General features: G+C 45.1%; 1 protein-coding gene across 1 annotated transcript in view; it reads right to left on the bottom strand.

Moving 5' to 3' along the window:
* OSBPL5 (oxysterol binding protein like 5) overlaps positions 1–17,579 on the bottom strand; it is a 246,834-nt gene that overhangs the window by 61,524 nt on the left and 167,731 nt on the right. The window contains exons 4-6 of the mRNA XM_075928129.2: positions 13,898–13,978; positions 5,559–5,660; positions 2,716–2,919 (exon numbers count right to left, since the gene is read on the bottom strand). Of these exons, the coding sequence (XP_075784244.1) occupies positions 2,716–2,919; positions 5,559–5,660; positions 13,898–13,978 (387 nt within the window). The remainder of the gene's footprint in view (positions 1–2,715; positions 2,920–5,558; positions 5,661–13,897; positions 13,979–17,579) is intronic.

Genomic DNA, 17,579 nt, shown 5'->3' with positions numbered 1-17,579 from the left:
TAGTCACAACCATATATACCAAAGGATACAATTAAAAAAATGAACGCACATGAAAAGGACAAATCAAATTTCAGAACAGAAGACGGGTGCTGGGAGGGGAGGTAAATGTCTGTGAGCTAATGGTATTAGAGGTGATAATTGGGGAAGCTATCTTTGTAATGGGTAAGATAGCTAGAGTCTTTGTTGAGACCCACGCGTAGAGTGTCGATACTGTCTCAACGACTTAATTACCTGCATCCTGCTTCAGAAACCTTTTAAATCTGCACTTGAAAGGGAATCCTCTGAATTGTCATTCATGCTTAAATTCGACACTCTACGCGTGGGTCTCAACAAAGACCCTAACTATCTTACCCATTACAAAGATAGCTTCCCCAATTATCACCTCTAATACCATTAGCTCACAGACATTTACCTTACCCTCCCCCCCCCCGCATCCTCCTCCTGTTCTGAAATTTGATGTCCTTTTCATATGTGTTCAGTTTTTTTAAATTGTATCCTTTGGTATATATGGTTGTGACTATTTTCTTCCACTATTTGATCTGAGGAAGTGGGTCTGGCCCATGAAAGCTCATAATCTAATAAACCATCTTGTTAGTCTTTAAAGTGCTACATAGTCCTGCATTTTGCTTCAGCTACACCAGACTAACACGGCTACATTTCTATCATAAGAGAACAGTACCTCTTACTCTTGATTGTGGAGGTTCACTTAATTTGTAGCTGCATTCATATACTAGCTGCATTCATATACCCAATTTTAGTAGAACTTTATTTTACAAATGAAGTAGTTCCATTGACTTGAAAGGGACAACCCACGAAGCACAGCCTTTGGCATAATTTAATATGAGATGTAGCCTCCTACATCTGTGATCTGATCTTTGCCAGACCCTTTGGTGCCAGAGTAATGAATGCCATCAGTCTTGGCACATGAACCCTTCCAGGCATCTCTGCTATGCCAGCTTCCTTGCAGGAACACCAAAATCAACAATGCCTTGTTTAGGCTGGTAATATTTCTTAGGGAATTTATCTCTGTAATAACACTGCACCCATGCTATTTTAATAGTGGACCAGAATAGAGTCCAGAGTAGTGAAGTGCTTATTCTTCAGGGCATCAGACAAATGTTACTCTCAGATCCCATCCAGAGACAGCAGGGATATTCTCCTTAAATCACAGCAAATGGCAAATGCTGTTTCAGCCATCCTTAGAGAAATAAATACTTCTTTAACATTTTGGGTGAGTTATGAATATTGTGAGATTCCACAAATGCCACTCTGTGTATCACTCTGATGCCTATGACATCTGCACAGTCAGCAAGAAGTGATAGAAACAGCTTTAACCATGGTTGAGAGCTTTTTTTGTTCAGAATATCCCCAGACCAGATCATCATAGAGTTTTGCAGTCTGCTATTGTCCAGTATGTAGAAGTTCAGCGAGTTAGACTTAAGGAAACAGGTATGGCAAGACATGCATCTATGCTAATTCAAGAGTTCTAGATCACTGTGATATCATATGTAACTCAACCAATTACCACCCTTATACTACAGCTGATTTTCCATGTGACAGTTTCACTGGTTATATGAAAGGAACCAAACAGATGGTGGATTACTTGGTCCAATTGACATCCCATAAAAAACAAACCTCCCCACACAAACCCCCTTTGAAACAAATCAACACACAGGGCCCCTCAACATATCATGTATCCCTCATTCGCTGTGCACACACGTCTCCCAATACAAGGTATCTGCCAAGTCAATATGAAGTGATAGGAACAGCAATGAACATGGCTGAGAACTCTCTTTGTTTAGAGTATCAGCAGGTTCAGTTATCACCGTTGTTGTTCTTCTGTTACCATCCAGTTTAAGTTCTCAGCCATTTGTGGCTCTCAGCCTCCTCATGACTTTATGAATTATACCCGTGTGACAGCACAGGCTCTCAGCTACTAGTTTAAAAATATGAACGGCAGGATCTGTATTTGTCAGATGGATGGACTCCATGCCTGGTATCATAGTGGCACCTAGGAAACCCCAAGTGAGATCAAGACCCCTGTTGTACACTGTACACAGACCCAAAGAGCTTATTCTTTCAAACAGATAAAACAGACTAAGGGTGAGCGAAAGCGCATATCAACCCCATTTTACAGGTAGGCAACTGAGGCAGAGAAAGATTAAGGTCACACAAAAAACATTTGTGGAAGCCCCAGGGTTTAAACACAGATCTCCTAAGGCCCAATCCAATGACATAACCATAAGACCAGACTTCTTTTTCAACTCTTGTGGTCTGTGGTTGAGGAGATAAACCGGATCATTCATTCCACCCTGCTTTGCCAGGGCACACTCTCCCTTGTTTTGCACTGTATAGCACTTTGCTTGGTCTCGTTTCAGAAGCTGTAAGTAGCCCTCCGACATTTTCCATAGTCTAATGCATCGGACTGTCAAGGAACTTTCCCACATATTCAGATATTCATCTGTCAGGTATGGACCTATGTGCTATGCATTGCTCGTCTATACCTCACCTCACTGGCTTCAAACTCCTTTGCTCTCCTATTAAAATCAAATTGAATGGAGTCTGTAATTTGTCTGAAAGCCTTTAATCTGTTTTACCAGGATGTGACAAGGCCGCCCCTTACAGCCTCAGAAACCTACTGCCCTTCCCCTGAGCACTTCCCTCTCTGTCTCCAGGCATTTGGGGTGGGGTTGTTAAGCTCAGCACAGTTGTTACCTTTACAGCCCAGATGGACTGATCCAAGGGATGGAAGAGTTTAAAGCAGAAGCCATCCTTTTTGGAGGGTCTTTCAATCAGCTCGCAGGAATGGAGCAGGATGGTGCCCACCCACTGTCCGATCTTTGGTGTTTTATAAATCAGCAGCACTCCTGGTTTTAGAACACACCACAGCTTGGTCCAGCTTTTCAGAGTCCCACGGATCTGGGAGGGAAAGAAGCAGACAGTGTGTGGGGATGCGTGCGTTACGCCTTAAATAAAATATTTTAATCCAGTGCAACATTTTTAGCACATGCCTCTCTCTCAAAGACAGATTTTGATTTCTTTATACTGTCGACCACCGTGCACCTTTCAAGGTCTCATCAACTTCAGCAGATGTATTCGTGGAAGAAGCTATTCCACATGAGTCAAAATATTACCATCTAGCCCTTACTACTTTGAGAATTCACAGCTCCCTTTTATTACACACAGACACATTTTTGGGGGATGCTGACCAAATGAAAATGATTTGGTGGCAACCCTGGGGGACATTTCAATTAAGACAGTATTTAAAATTTAATATCTGGGCTAAGTGGCCTTAGAAATCATAATAGTCCACTGTGGGAAACCATAATTAAAAGGTTTATCAAATAACCTCATTTTTAAAGTACCTGGTTTACTCTTCAGTCATGAGCAGTGCAAGTTCTCTCTTGTAGGCAATACATTAAAGCTGATAGCATACACTGCAGGTCAACAAATTAGATTTAGTAGTTTTGAGGGCAGGAATGTCCCAGTAAGGTGACACTTAGTTTTTCTTGCCAACCAACACATGTGGGTTAAATCTCAGTGTGCAGCCCTTTTGCTAGTGTTGCAAAAATACGTGATAAACTGCTTGTGGCTAAGCTGAAGTGTTTTTTTTTTATTTTTAAAAACATCTTCAAGTTTAAAAAAAAGTTCATGATGAGCTTTTTTGCACCTAAAATACCTCTGTTGTACAAAGAGACCATTATTTTCGTTCTCCAGTAGGCTGTGCTGTTTCCAAGGCACCTAGAATCCACTACTGATCACAACCACCGGTGTTCACATTTGCAATGAATATATATAAATCCTCTCAAAATCCATAATTTAAGAAACAACAACTTCGTTTTATAAGTGTCTGAAATTGGGGGTACATCACAGAAAGGGCAGCTGACCATAAACTACAGTTTTCCGTGGAGGGAGAGAGAGAAAGAGCAGGAAGCTCACATCATCATCACAGGGACAAGAAGGCCAAACAAAACACTGTCTCCCAGCCTTTTGGCAAAGCACCACCTAGGGAACTGTAGTAGTCAGAAGGTTCAAAAAATGGAACACGCAGACACACTAGTGGGAATTACAGGAATCAGTGGTGTACCGAACAAGGGAAGTCTTCTATATTGTGACCAAAAAAACAAAACAAATAAAACAAAACAACCCCACTCCCAAAATTAAGGCAGGGAGGGTAAAAATGAACACACAGTTAAGGCTCTTTTTTACATAAGGTTTCCAGGCGTTTGGACATGTAAAATGTCTGGTATTTTCTGTTCTTCTTGGACGGAAGGCCCCTTTGGACATTCCCCCCTGCTGTGTCTGGTGGGGGGGCTCAACATCTTTGGTCCCCTCCTCCCCCCCACCACCAATGTTTTCCCACCATATTCAATATATATATATATATATTTAAGTATCTGGCAACACTATTCTTACATTAGCCACCAAGCACAGAGAGGCCACAATATCCAGCCAGGATATTAAAGCTGGCCAGAGTGTGATTGATGGACTTCTTGTCCTGAAACTCGTGCAATGAGTCAGGAAAAACACAGCCACACACCCCCACAGCAGGCATCCACCTTGGATACAACAACCCCTCTTTTACAGGAATATCAACAAAGCTGAGAATCAGGAAAGATTACCAAGAGGAAAATTCTGAAGCCAACGCATTGATGTTTTCCGATTGACATATTAAACCTCTGATTAAAGTGTGGCTCGTTGCCAGAAAGGGTTAGCCAGCTCATAGGCTGTGTGTCCCAGAGCCGACCTCTAAAGACTTGTTAGGGGGACAGATTAGAGCAGAACTTTAAAAATGCAAACAGGTATGATTACAGCACGAAAATGGTAGGTGTTTGCTAAGGTCTTGTGATGTGAACAAACAATTCTTGTTTATTATTACAGCCTTAATTCAAGATCAAAAGGAAGTATTAACATTTGTGATGAAAGTTTACTGAAATAGTATTATTGTCTTTACCAGAGTTTCCCAAACTTTTTTGGCCACAGAGTCACTACGTGGTCTTGAAAATTTGGCGGTGTTCTTAAAAAGATCATGATTTTTAATTCATGAGGTACCCAAATAGACATATGTTTGGCATTCTATTTTTATTTCTTGTATGTTTCTTATAATTATTTAAAGAAAACTATCAAAATTAGTAACAAAATAACAGGGTCATTATTACATGTATTCTCTTCTCCCTACCTTGGTTCAATGTGATTCCTATCTGCACATGGGAAAAATGAACATTTGATTTTCTTTTTCCACTGCATTACAGTTCTGTGCCTGTTTGGAAACCAACAAAATACCCCTCCTGGATTGAAAGAACTGCCAGAGAAGATGTGATTACTTTTTAACCTTCAATCCAGGACAGAACTAAGTGAAGCAATTACTTGAAACAGGATCTGAAATGTCTTTGTTCCAGTTTCAGGGGGGCTGATTGAGTGAAAGTGAGAAAGTCTTGTCCACTCACTTGAAGGATGATGCTACTGGTACTACTACATAAAACGTCAAAATGCTACAGGATTTTCTAATCCATTTATTTATCCCTACAGCCTTATAAGTGATGTTTTGCATTAAATACCTTCAACCAGTCTGCCATAATCACCACACTGGGATCCTTTAGAGCGCTGAAGAGTTGCTTGGTGGCTCTTTTCTTTTCCTGTCTGTAATTCTTCTTTTGTACCTGTTTCAGAATGGAAAAAAACTGCAGCGGTAAACCATGTCATTTACAGCATATTGTACTTGGAGAAGGAAAGAAACTCCCTGCATAATGTACTTAGAAAAGCAATTTATTGTGCAGATAGACCCTCATGAAACTTAGGAGCCTTCACATGAGTTCCTGCGGGCGGGGAAGGAGGGGAGACAGAGGAAGTAACAGAATTGTATGTTCTAGTAACAAAAGTACAAGAGAACATAAGACAGCAGCCAGGATATCAAGTATCTTCACTGACAGTAAAATTCTACAGGAGTTTTACTTCATTTAAGATTTTTCTCATTGAGCTTAGCTCTGTCATTTACAAAGGTTACACAAATCGGCCATCTCTCTGACTGCAGAGCAATGGAAGCACATTAAGGAATCCCCGTGAAAAGCTGTGCGAAAGCAGATTGGAACTGAAGCGTGTAATCATATTTTCACCTAGACTAAATCTCCTGGAAAGCCATCCCTTGTGTATACAATTTGAAACCTTTTGAATCACACCAAATATAAACACGGCCACTTGCTTTCAATCAACATGTCAGGCATATGGGGTACGACACGCCTGGGCAGTGGCAAGCAAATAGTGGTGTCATATCCATGTCAATATTAAAGGTTACTTTCCTTGTGTGGATCTCACAGGTTATGCCAGAGGGGCTGGCTCTACCATGTGGGCAAAACTGCCTGTGGCAGCTAAACATCTGTAACCTTTTCCATGATATGTGAATGTAGAGAACAAAGATATTTCCCAAAGGCACAAAAAGAGCCCTTCAGCTACTACAGACAACAACATCAACTTCTTATGCAAGACCAGTTTTGTGAACTGCCTTCCTTATCCCAAAGCAGCAGCTGAGCTATTGCTATGAGACGGTGATGACAGCTAACTGCATGACATTAGAGCACACACTGGGCACGTCTATACTGCACTGTTAATTTTGGAATAAGCTATTCCAGAAGAAATACTCCGAAGTAGCTTATTGAAATAGCGTGCCTACACAGCAAATGCCCATTGAAATAGCGCTGAGCTATTTTGAAATAGAGCATCCACACTCATTGGAAGCTGAATTGCATTTAAGGCCACCTGGAAGCACTTCAGGCAGGGCATCAGGACAGCAATTACTTCCTGGAGCTGCTGCCTGAGGCTCAAGTTTAAAAGGATTCCCCATAACAGCCGTGTCTCAGGCTCTTCTCCTTTGCCTACCTCATTGAGGGACAGCAAAGCCTTTTCTCTGCCTGCTCTGGTTGCCCTTGCAGACACCTCAGCTCTCTAGACATGGAGCCAGACCTGCCCAGTCAACGGCTCCTTCAGGTTGTGCTGCACCTCCTGCAGCCAGGGCCGGCCTTAGGCCGATTCACCAGATTCCCCTGAACGGGCCCTGCGCCTAAAGGGGCCCCACACCCTGAACCTGGAAGTGTGCCAGGCACCATGGGCGGCGAGTTAATATTCAGAGCCGGGGCCCTGCTCCAGCAATATGTGGAGCTGGGTCTTTCCCCAAGCTCTACTGGAGTGGGCCCTGGACCTCCCCTACCCCCCCGCCCCCGCGCTTCCTCCCATCCCACCCCCAGAGCATTCCCCTCGGCCCCAGAGCGTCCCTGCTGTGCGTAGCTCTCAGTGCGGCTCCCCCTCACCGGCGTGCACTGCTGCCACCATGCGCAGGGTTTGCAGGTGAGTGGGGAGGACACCTGGGCGTGACGTGACATCATGACCCAGGACTTTAAAACTCCTCGGAGGCACATTGTGTCACATGGCCTAGATCCGGGTTCAGAGCCCAGGGCCCGAGCACAGACTCCGGCCTCGCAAAGTGGAAGGCAGAAGGGAGGGAAGGGGAGGGGAAAACTAGGGGGAAGGGGGGAGGGAGGGACAGGAGATGGGAGAGAGGAAGAGGCTTGTGCGGAGGGGGAGGGGGAACAGGAAGGGGCTTGTGCGGAGCTGGGAGGGGGAAGAAAGAGGAAGGCACCAAGAGACAGGGTGGAGGAGACACAAATGCCAGGGGGCCAAGTGCAGACAATGAGGAAAAGGGCAGGAGAGGAGGTGTCAGTGGGAGGAGGGACAGGGTGATGCGAGGAGAGGGGAGGGGAGGGGAAGGGAAAGGCATTGGGGGCTGGAAAGGGAGGTGCTGGGAGAAAGCTTGGAAGAAGGGGTGGGCATGAGAAAGGTGGGGGTGGAGCAAGTGATGTGTGAGGGCACAGAGGGGCATGAGGGGAACGGGAGCAGAGGGTGGTGAGGGGGTGGGCATCAGGGAAAAAGAGGGCAAAGGGGGCAGGGGCAGTAAGGGAACGGGGAGGCACCAGGAGGGTGCAGGGCTAAGGGAAGGTGCAGGTGCCAGGGGATTCTGGGGTGAAACAGAAGGGCAGACACCTGCAGGGGAGGGACCAGCACCAGAGGGGAGAGGCAGGGCAGGTGTGTAGAGGGAGGTGTTGGAAGAGGGGATGAGGAGGGGTAGCTCACATGATCAGAGTGGGGCTACTGGAAGAGTGGGCACAGGGAGGAGAGAAGGGCTGGTGGAGGGGGGCAGGTCACAGGAGGGCTGAGGGCGGTGAGAAGGGCAGGAGTCAGGACAGCAGAGAAGGGTGAGGAGTTGGGGGGCAGCAGGCACCAGGGGAACTAATGGAGCAAGGGGAGAAGACATGGCAGCAGAGAGGAAAGGTAAAGGTTTATAAAATATTTATTAATATCTTCGGTGCCACAGTGGCACATCCAAACAAGCCACATGAACTCATTACAGGTGCACAACACAAAATCCATTCTGCTCATGGGAGGAAACTCTTAGGCTATGTTTACACTGGCGGCTTCTTGTGAAAGAACATCTTGTGCAAGGGTTCTTGTGCAAGAAGTCTTGCGCAAGAACACGTCCACACTGCCATGGGCGAGCTGTGCTTTTGCACAAGAGCACCCATGGCAGTGTGGACACTCTCTTGTGCAAGAAAGTTCCAGTGACCATTTTAGCCATAGGGGTTTCTTGCGCAAGAAATCCTTGCCGAGTGTCCACATTACCCTCTTGCACAAGAGAGCTTATACCTGTTAGAAAAGAGCGTAGCTCTTGCGCAAGACACCCTCTCTTACCACGCCATACTGTAAATTTCCTCACACAAGAGCAGGCGGGCAGTGTGGCTGCTCTGTGGGTTCTTGCACAAGAACGGCTGTACTTACGTAAGAAGCCGCGAGTGTAGACATAGCCTTAAAGGGAACACTTCCCCCAGTCTCTCTGCCCCCAAGTTAATGTCACACACATCGGGTTAATGCAATTGCAGGGTAGTTGCATGAGGGGGGTTTGGTGGGGGCCAAACTAATCCCTGTTGGTAGGAGGATGGTGGGAAAAGTCCTTTGAGAGGGGTGACAGGACACCTTTTACTTCTGGTCATGTGTCCATCTTGCCCCGAGCGTGTTACCTCCAGAGGCCTGGTTAACGGGAGCCAGGGGGCGTGGCTAATGGGGCACCACCAAAAATTACACACAGGTGTGAGTTTAGCGCAGGATTTTCCTGTGCCCCGGGTGTGTTTGTGTGTTGGCGGGGGATTTGTGTGTGCTGTGTGGTTTGTTTGTTTTTTTGGCACCCAACCAAAATTGCTGTGGGGGCCCCATCGAAAATTGTTTGAATTGGGCCCCTCACTTCCTAAAGCCGGCCCTGCCTGCAGCTCTTTCTGCGGGATGCCTTCCAGGCCCTGAAGGACCACAACCTTCGGCTCACCGTGGGGAAACTTCCTCCTCTCTCTGCAGACACTGCTCACACAGTACAACCCCACATGCCCTCCCTGGCACATGTTGCCAGAAGCAGCAGTGCACAAGGACTCCAGCTCCAATTGGTGGGACAGGATCATCCTGGAACTGTGGGATGACCAGCAGTGGCTCCAGAATTTCCGCATGTGGAAGGACACCTTTCTGGAACTGTGTGAGTGGCTCGCCCCTGCCCTCACAAGACGGAAGACCCACGTGCTTCCTTGACCACGGGGTGCTCTTCCAGGAAGGACTGCTTGGCAGAGATGGAGTTCACCTTTCCAGGAGCGGGAAGGCCTTGTTTGGACACAGACTGGCTAACCTTGTGAGGAGAGCTTTAAACTAGGTTCAACGGGGACAGGTGAGCAAAGCCCACAGGTAAGTGCTGAATGTGCGGGACTGGGAGATGGGTTGGAAATGGGGGGAACTACGGACTATAATGGCAAGGAGAAAGGAGAGTCAGGGCACAACAGGGAGGCAAGATCAAATCAGTATCTTAGATGCCTATATACAAATGCGAGAAGTATGGGTAATAAGCAGGAAGCACTGGAATTCCTAACAAATAAATACAACTATGACATCATTGGTATTACAGAAACCTGGTGGGATGGGACGCATGATTGGAATGTTGGTATGGAAGGGTACGGCTTGCTCAGGAAGGACAGACAGGAAAAAAAGGGAGGAGGGGTTGCCTTGTATATTAAAAATGTACACACTTGGACTGAAGTGGAGATGAACGTAGGAGATAGCTGTGTAGAGAGTCTCTGGGTTAAGCTAAAAGGGGTAAAAAATGAGGGTGATGTCATGCTAGGAGTCTACTACAGGCCACCTAGCCAGGTGGAAGAGGTGGATGAGGCCTTTTTTAAACAATTAACAATACTATCCAAAGCCCAAGATTTGGTGGTGATGGGGGACTTCAACTATTCAGACATACGTTGGGAAACTAACACAGCGGGGCACAGGCTATCCAATAAGTTTCTGGACTGCATTGGAGACAACTTTCTGTTTCAGAAGGTTGAAAAAGCTACCAGAGGAGAAGCTGTTCTGGATTTGATTTTAACAAATAGGGAGGAACTAGTTGAGAACTTGAAAGTGGAAGATAGTATGGGGGACAGTGATCATGAAACAATAGAGTTCATGATCTTAAGGAAAGGTAAAAGGGAGACCAGCACAAATGAGGTAATGGATTTCAGGAAGGCAGATTTTGATAAGCTCAGAGAACTTGTAGGTAAGGTCCCATGGGAAGCAAGAATGAAGGGAAAAACAACTGAGGAGAGTTGGAAGTATTTCAAAAGGACGTTGTTAAGGGCCCAAAAGCAAACAATTCCGCTGTGTAGGAAAGATAGAAAATATGGCAAAAGACCAGCTTGGCTTAACAAGGAGATCTTGCATGATCTCAAAATAAAAAAGGAGTCCTATAAAAAATGGAAACTAGGACAAATAACAAAGGATGAATATAGGCAAGCAACACGGGAATGCAGGGGCAAGATTAGAAAGGCAAAGGCACAAAATGAGATCAAACTAGCTACAGGCCTAAAGGGAAACAAGAAGACCTTTTATAAATACATTAGAAGCAAGAGGAAGACCAAGGACAGGGTAGGCCCACTGCTTAGTGAGGAGGAAGAAGCAGTAACAGGAAACTTGGAAATGGCGGAGATGCTCAATGACTTCTTTGTTTCGGTCTTCACTGAGAAGTCTGGAGGTGTGCCTAACGTAGTGAATGCAAGCAGAGAGAGGGTAAGTTTAGAAGATAGGATACACAAAGAACAAGTTAAAAATCACTTAGAAAAGTTAGATGTCAGCAAGTCACCAGGTCCTGATGAAATGCATCCCAGGATACTCAAGGAGCTGATAGAGGAGGTATCTGAGCCTTTAGCTATGATCTTTGAAAAATCATGGCAGACAGGGGAGATTCCAGAAGACTGGAAAAGGGCAAATATTGTGCCCATCTATAAAAAGGGGAATAAGAACAACCCAGGAAACCACAGACCGGTCAGTTTAACGTCTGTCCCAGGGAAGATAATGGAGCAGGTAATTAAGGAAATCATATGCAAACACTTGGAAGGTAATCAAGTGATAGGGAATAGCCAGCATGGGTTTGTGAAGAACAAGTCATGCCAAACTAATCGGATAGCTTTCTTTGATAGGATAACGAGCCTTGTGGATAAGGGAGAAGCGGTGGATGTCATATACCTAGACTTTAGTAAGGCATTTGATACGGTCTCGCATGATATTCTTATTGATAAACTAGGCAAATATAACTTAGATAGGGCCACGATAAGGTGGGTGCATAATTGGCTGGATAACCGTAGTCAGAGAGTTGTTGTTAACGGTGCTAAATCCTGCTGGAAAGGGATAACAAGTGGAGTTCCGCAAGGGTCTGTTTTGGGACCCATACTGTTTAATATCTTCATCAATGATGTAGATATTGGGATAGAGAGTACACTTATTAAGTTTGCAGATGATACCAAACTGGGTGGGGTTGCGACTTCTTTGGAGGATAGGGACATAATTCAAAATGACCTTAGCAAATTAGAGAAATGGTCAGAGGTAAACAGGATGAAGTTTAATAAAGAGAAATGCAAAGTGCTCCACTTAGGAAGGAACAATCAGTTCCATACATACAAGATGGGAAGCGACTGTCTAGGAAGGAGCATGGCAGAAAGGGATCTAGGGGTCATAGTGGACCACAAGTTGAATATGAGTCAACAGTGTGATGCTGTTGCAAAAAAAGCAACTATGATTCTAGGTTGTATCAACAGGTGTGTTGTAAGCAAAACTCGTGAAGTCATTCTGCCGCTCTACTCTGCGCTAGTTAGGCCTCAGCTGGAGTACTGTGTCCAGTTCTGGGCGCCACATTTCAAGAAAGATGTGGAGAAATTGGAAAGGGTACAGAGAAGAGCGACAAGAATGATTAAAGGTCTAGAGAACATGACCTATGAAGCCAGGCTTCATGAACTGGGCTTGTTTAGTTTGGAAAAGAGAAGATTAAGGGGGGACATGATAGCGATTTTCAAATATCTAAAAGGGTGTCACAAGGAGGAAGGAGAAAATTTGTTCCTCTTGGTTTCTGAGGACAGGACAAGGAGTAATGGGCTTAAAGTGCAGCAAGGGAGGTTTAGATTGGACATTAGGAAAAAATTCCTAACTGTCAGGGTGGTCAAATATTGGAATAAATTGCCAAGGGAGGTGGTGGAATCTCCCTCTCTGGAGATATTTAAGAACAGGTTAGATAGACATCTGTCAGGGATGGTGTAGACGGAGCTTGGTCCTGCCTTGAGGGCGGGGGGCTGGACTCGATGACCTCGTGAGGTCCCTTCCAGTCCTATGATTCTATGCAACCTGCCACTCCCCTCCAGAAGTGGGTTGCCATTGCCATCTGGAAGCTCCCCACACTGGACAGCTACTGATCTGTTGGGAATCAGCTTGGCACGGGGAGATCAACCGTTGGGGCCATGCCCATGCAGATGTCATACTCTCAGGCTATTGTCTCAGGAGAGGGGAGCACTGCTGGCATGGGGTTTCCTAAGGGAAGGGGCATGGTGATGGTGGAAGCCCCCTCCCTGGGAGGTTTTTCAGTCCCGCCTTCACAAAGCCCTGATGGAGTAAGTAGGAAGTTGCTCCTGGTGTGTGGAAGGTGGGGGTTGGCTCAGGGACCTCTCAAGGGCCCTTGCACCCCTGTGATTCTCCATTTGTCTGTCTCCTCCTACAAGTGGTGCAGACCATCCTACTGTGCAGGATCATCAACCTGGGTGACATGGATCCCATCAGCACCGCCTTTGCCACCATGTGCCTTCCTGATTGGGGCAAGGGGGCTATTGATGGCACCTACATTCCCATCCGGGCCCCCGACCACCAGGCAGCCAAATACATGAACCGCAAGGGGTCCTTTTCGATGATCCTGCAGGCCTTCATGGACCACTATGGCCAGTTCACCGACATCAGGTGCTCAGGGAAGGTGCACAACGCCCACATCTTCTGCAACTCCAGCCTCTTCCAGAAGCTGCACGCCGGCACCTTTTTCTCCCGACCATGTCATCAGGGTCAGGGGGCATGGACGTGCCAGTCTGTATTGTGGGGGACGTAGCCTACTCTCTACTTCCCTGGCTAATGAAGCCCTACACAGGACACCTGGAGCAAAGCAAGGGACGCTTCCATGGCAGGCTTTGGGCATCTAGAGGGGTGGTTCCGCTGCCTCCTCAGTCTCCTGGATGTCGGAGAACAAAACATCCCTCAAGTGGTGGTGGCGTGTGGTCTTCACATTATTTGTGAAAGCGGGGGGAGGGGGGGAGAGGGAATTGGGAGGGGGGGAACATTCCTCCCAGCGTTGGGGGCAGAGGCTGATGGATTGGCAGGGCCTTTGAGCAGCTGCCATGCAGCAGGCCCATCAGGAGAAGTAAAAGGAGAAGTACTTTACAATAGTGGTTTTTTTTTTAAGCCATCAATAGTTTCTGAAAGGAAATAGCTTGTTGACACCACAGCAAAACCACCCTTATTGTTTTGTACATACCTTCAATGTCTCCTTCTTAGTAAATTTGGCTGTGGGAGATACACACTCTTTATCAGACCCATTGCAAAGCTTATATTCAGTCTGAAAAAAAAAGAGAGGAGGAATGTGTTAATCTTGAGATGATTAAGTTAAATGCTTCAGTGAAAAGTTGATTATAATCCAACTTCAGTGGATTCCTGGAAATTGCAGACTTCATCAGTACAACATTAGACAGACCCACTAAGGAAGGGCACATTTATAGTGTAATCCATTAACTTCCTTTTACACTTACTTAGTACTCCCCCCCCCCCGCCTTGATATTTCTACACAACTTCCTACTGCAGATTCTGATCTGTAAACAATCCCATTATTCTCACTCATGTCTTTGAAAACAACTTGTCCCTTTTTGAATTACACATTTTAGAACATCTGACTTCCTGAAGTATACACTGGCATTTTCTGATGACCAATAATATCAACACTACATTTTCAATAGACTTTGTGTTCAGCAGAATTTCAGTCCTCGAGAAACATATTAGGTGTCTTCCAAGAGGATAGAAACTGCTTATTTAGAGTGCATCTACACAGCAGTGTTATTTTGGAATAAGAGCTGTTATTCCAAAATAACAACACAAGTGTCTATAATTTCAAAACGGTGGACGGCTTATTCTGACTTCTGTGAACCTCATTCCATGAGGAATTCCGCCTATGCTGAAATAGCTATTTCAGAATGGCAGTAGTGTGGACGCTCCACTGCTGCGGTTTTGAAATAGCTGCTCCTCAGGGCCATTTAAACTAATTACTCCCCAGTGCCTCCTGGGGCTTTAAATTGAGGTAGCATGTGCACATTAGCCTGCCTTGGACTAATTTTGAGGCTTCCCTGTAGATATGCTATTTCAAAATAAGCTATTTCAGAGTATTCTTCTGGAATAGCTTATTTCAAAATAAGCATGCAATGTTGATGTACCCTTAGAGACACAGGAGTGGTCTCTCCCTCAGGTTAGGATGGCATGCACCTACTCCTCTCCCATTCTCCACTGCATGAACACACTTCAGCAACGACAGCCCATCACTTACATTGAGAAGTAGCAGGAGGGAAAACCTTGACTTTTTATTGTTTCTTTTCCTGTCATTTAACTAATGCAACAAGAAGAGTGAGAGCCAGATCTAACTATCAGCCACTGGCAAATGGTCTGCAACTGCAGACTACATTTTGGGAACTGCTAGAGTAAGTAAAACATGAGGGGTTTGAAATGCAAATTCTTAACCAGTCACTACTTTGTATAGGGTGCGGAAAGTAAGTGGAAAAAATTGCAGTGTACAGTACAGAAAGGAAGACAGCATAGCCCATTGCATGTTCTTAAATACTTGTGGCTGGCATTCTTCCACTCAAAATATTACATTATTAATAACATAATACACATTGCACTTAGAAATGAAGACTCGAGTAGTACATAAAAAGACCATACCATAAATAAGTTTGATGAAAAATATTACAATAATTTTTATCAATAAATCTTGCTCAGAGGCAATTCCTGTATAATTTTCAGCTTCTGCTCCTCCCATCTATCTGGAGTTTTAATTTTAAGGAAGGCCATGTTCTTGTTCTCTAGCTACAATGAGGTCTCTTGCAGGTTCTAGATTGCCTCCACGCCTGTCACCTTCTGACTGACACAGGATTTAGAATAGAGACACATACTGCACCTAAGATAAATGTGCATAACCATATCATTCGAGGCTGTGAAAAGTGTCATGCCCGTGTGGATGGAATTACGCCAACCTGAGCCCTAGTGGAGACATTGCTCAGTCAATGGAAAAATTGACCCAGCTACTGCCCTTGGAGAGGAAGATTTTACTATAGTGAAGAAAGAGGTTCTTCTCTCCAGGTATGTCTATACTAGAGAGTTGTGTTGGAAAAACGGCCATTTTTCTGACAAAACCTGAGTCCACACTGCAATTGCATTCTTCTGAAAGTAAATCAAAAGAACAGAGGGGTTGTTCCAGTATTGGTAATCCTCTTTCTACGAGGAAGAAGCTCTTTTGGAAAGAGGTGTATGTGGATGGGGAAGAGGGAGTTCTTTTGAAAGAAGAGGAAAGAGGAAAAAGCACAGGTGCTCTGGTGGCCACTCTGTCCATAGTAATCACAGCTGAAATGTGAGATAGCATCCATTCAGTGTGGATGCTATCTTTCAAAAAAGCAGATCGCTTTTTCGATGTGCCTGTGTGTGTGTGTGCATGCTCTTTTGGAAGAAGTTTTACAGAAGATCTCTTCCAAAAAAAGGTTCTTCTGAAAGAAGCCTGCAGTCTAGACACAACCTCAATGTCTACATGATAGCAAGCAGTGATAGTATTTCTAAAGGGTCTGCATGCATACCCTTACAGAGAAACTTCTGCCCTTAGTCACATTTCACATGACAGAGCTGCACTATTCCTCATTTTTTAAGAACATAAGAACATAAGAACGGCTGTACTGGGTCAGACCAAAGGTCCATCTAGCCCAGTATCCTGTCTACCGACAGTGGCCAGCACCAGGTGCCCCAGAGAGGGTGGACCGAAGACAATGATCAAGCGATTTGTCTCCTGCCATCCCTCTCCAGCCTCTGAAACAGAGGCCAAGGACACCATTTTATCCCCTGGCTAATAGCCTTTTATGGACCTAACCTCCATGAATTTATCCAGCTTCTCTTTAAACTCTATTATAGTCCTAGCCTTCACAGCCTCCTCTGGCAAGGAGTTCCACAGGTTGACAACACGCTGTGTGAAGAAGAACTTCCTTTTATTAGTTTTAAACCTGCTACCCATTAATTTCATTTGGTGTCCTCTAGTTCTTCTATTATGGGAACTAATAAATAACTTTTCTTTATCAGCCCTCTCCACACCACTCATGATTTTAAAAAAGGAAGCTTCTCTAAGTGCCAGAAGACTTTTGGGGAGAGATTAATTATCTGCAGTTATAACATTCAGTTGTTCATAAACCCAGAGAATTAGTTTCTAAAATGTTTCAGAAGAATGTTATATATTTAGTTATTTATTTTGCACTGGTCAGCATGGAAAGTACCATGGCTTTGAAATGCAATTATGAGCCAAACACTGGGGGGAGGGGAGGGCGCAAGGGACTAAGTACAAAGAACACTTCAACGTGGTCTACCTGAGAAAATGAGGTCAGCATATCTATGTTGCTCAGGAGGGTGAAAATCCACACCCTAGAGAGGCATATTTAATGTAACCCAAGTCCCGGTGCAGGCGGTGCTAGGTCGATGGAAGAATTTTTCCATTGACATAACAGCTGCCTCATAGGGAAATGGATTACCTACACCAGCAGGAATAGCCCTCCTGTCAGTGAAGGTAGCATTTACACCGAAAGGGCCACTGTAGCATATTGATGAGCCTTTACTGTAGCTATTAGCTGCAGAACAGAAACAAATAGTCACTGTGGTTCATCAAGTTCTGGGAAAGCCGAGTCAAATAGGTATTTCTAAATACAATATCAGACATTCTTTGTAACCTGCTATCTGAACATTACAGGGTAAAGTCATCCCCGATATTAGTGCAATGATAGTCGATCACTTACACCAGGAATTCAGTTTGGTCCAGTAACTGCAGCTGGCCTGCATGACTTTGCTTGGAGAGAATTTAAGCAAAGCTACCAACATTCACCACAAATTCTGTGACCGTAGCCCTCATCTCCCTAGCACCAGGGATT

Source organism: Pelodiscus sinensis, chromosome 5 (assembly GCF_052426305.1).
Source record: "Pelodiscus sinensis isolate ZL-2025 chromosome 5, ASM5242630v1, whole genome shotgun sequence".
Taxonomy (NCBI): Eukaryota; Metazoa; Chordata; order Testudines; family Trionychidae; genus Pelodiscus; species Pelodiscus sinensis.
Note: the sequence above shows the minus strand (reverse complement) of the source record. Positions and strands in the feature narration are given on the sequence as shown.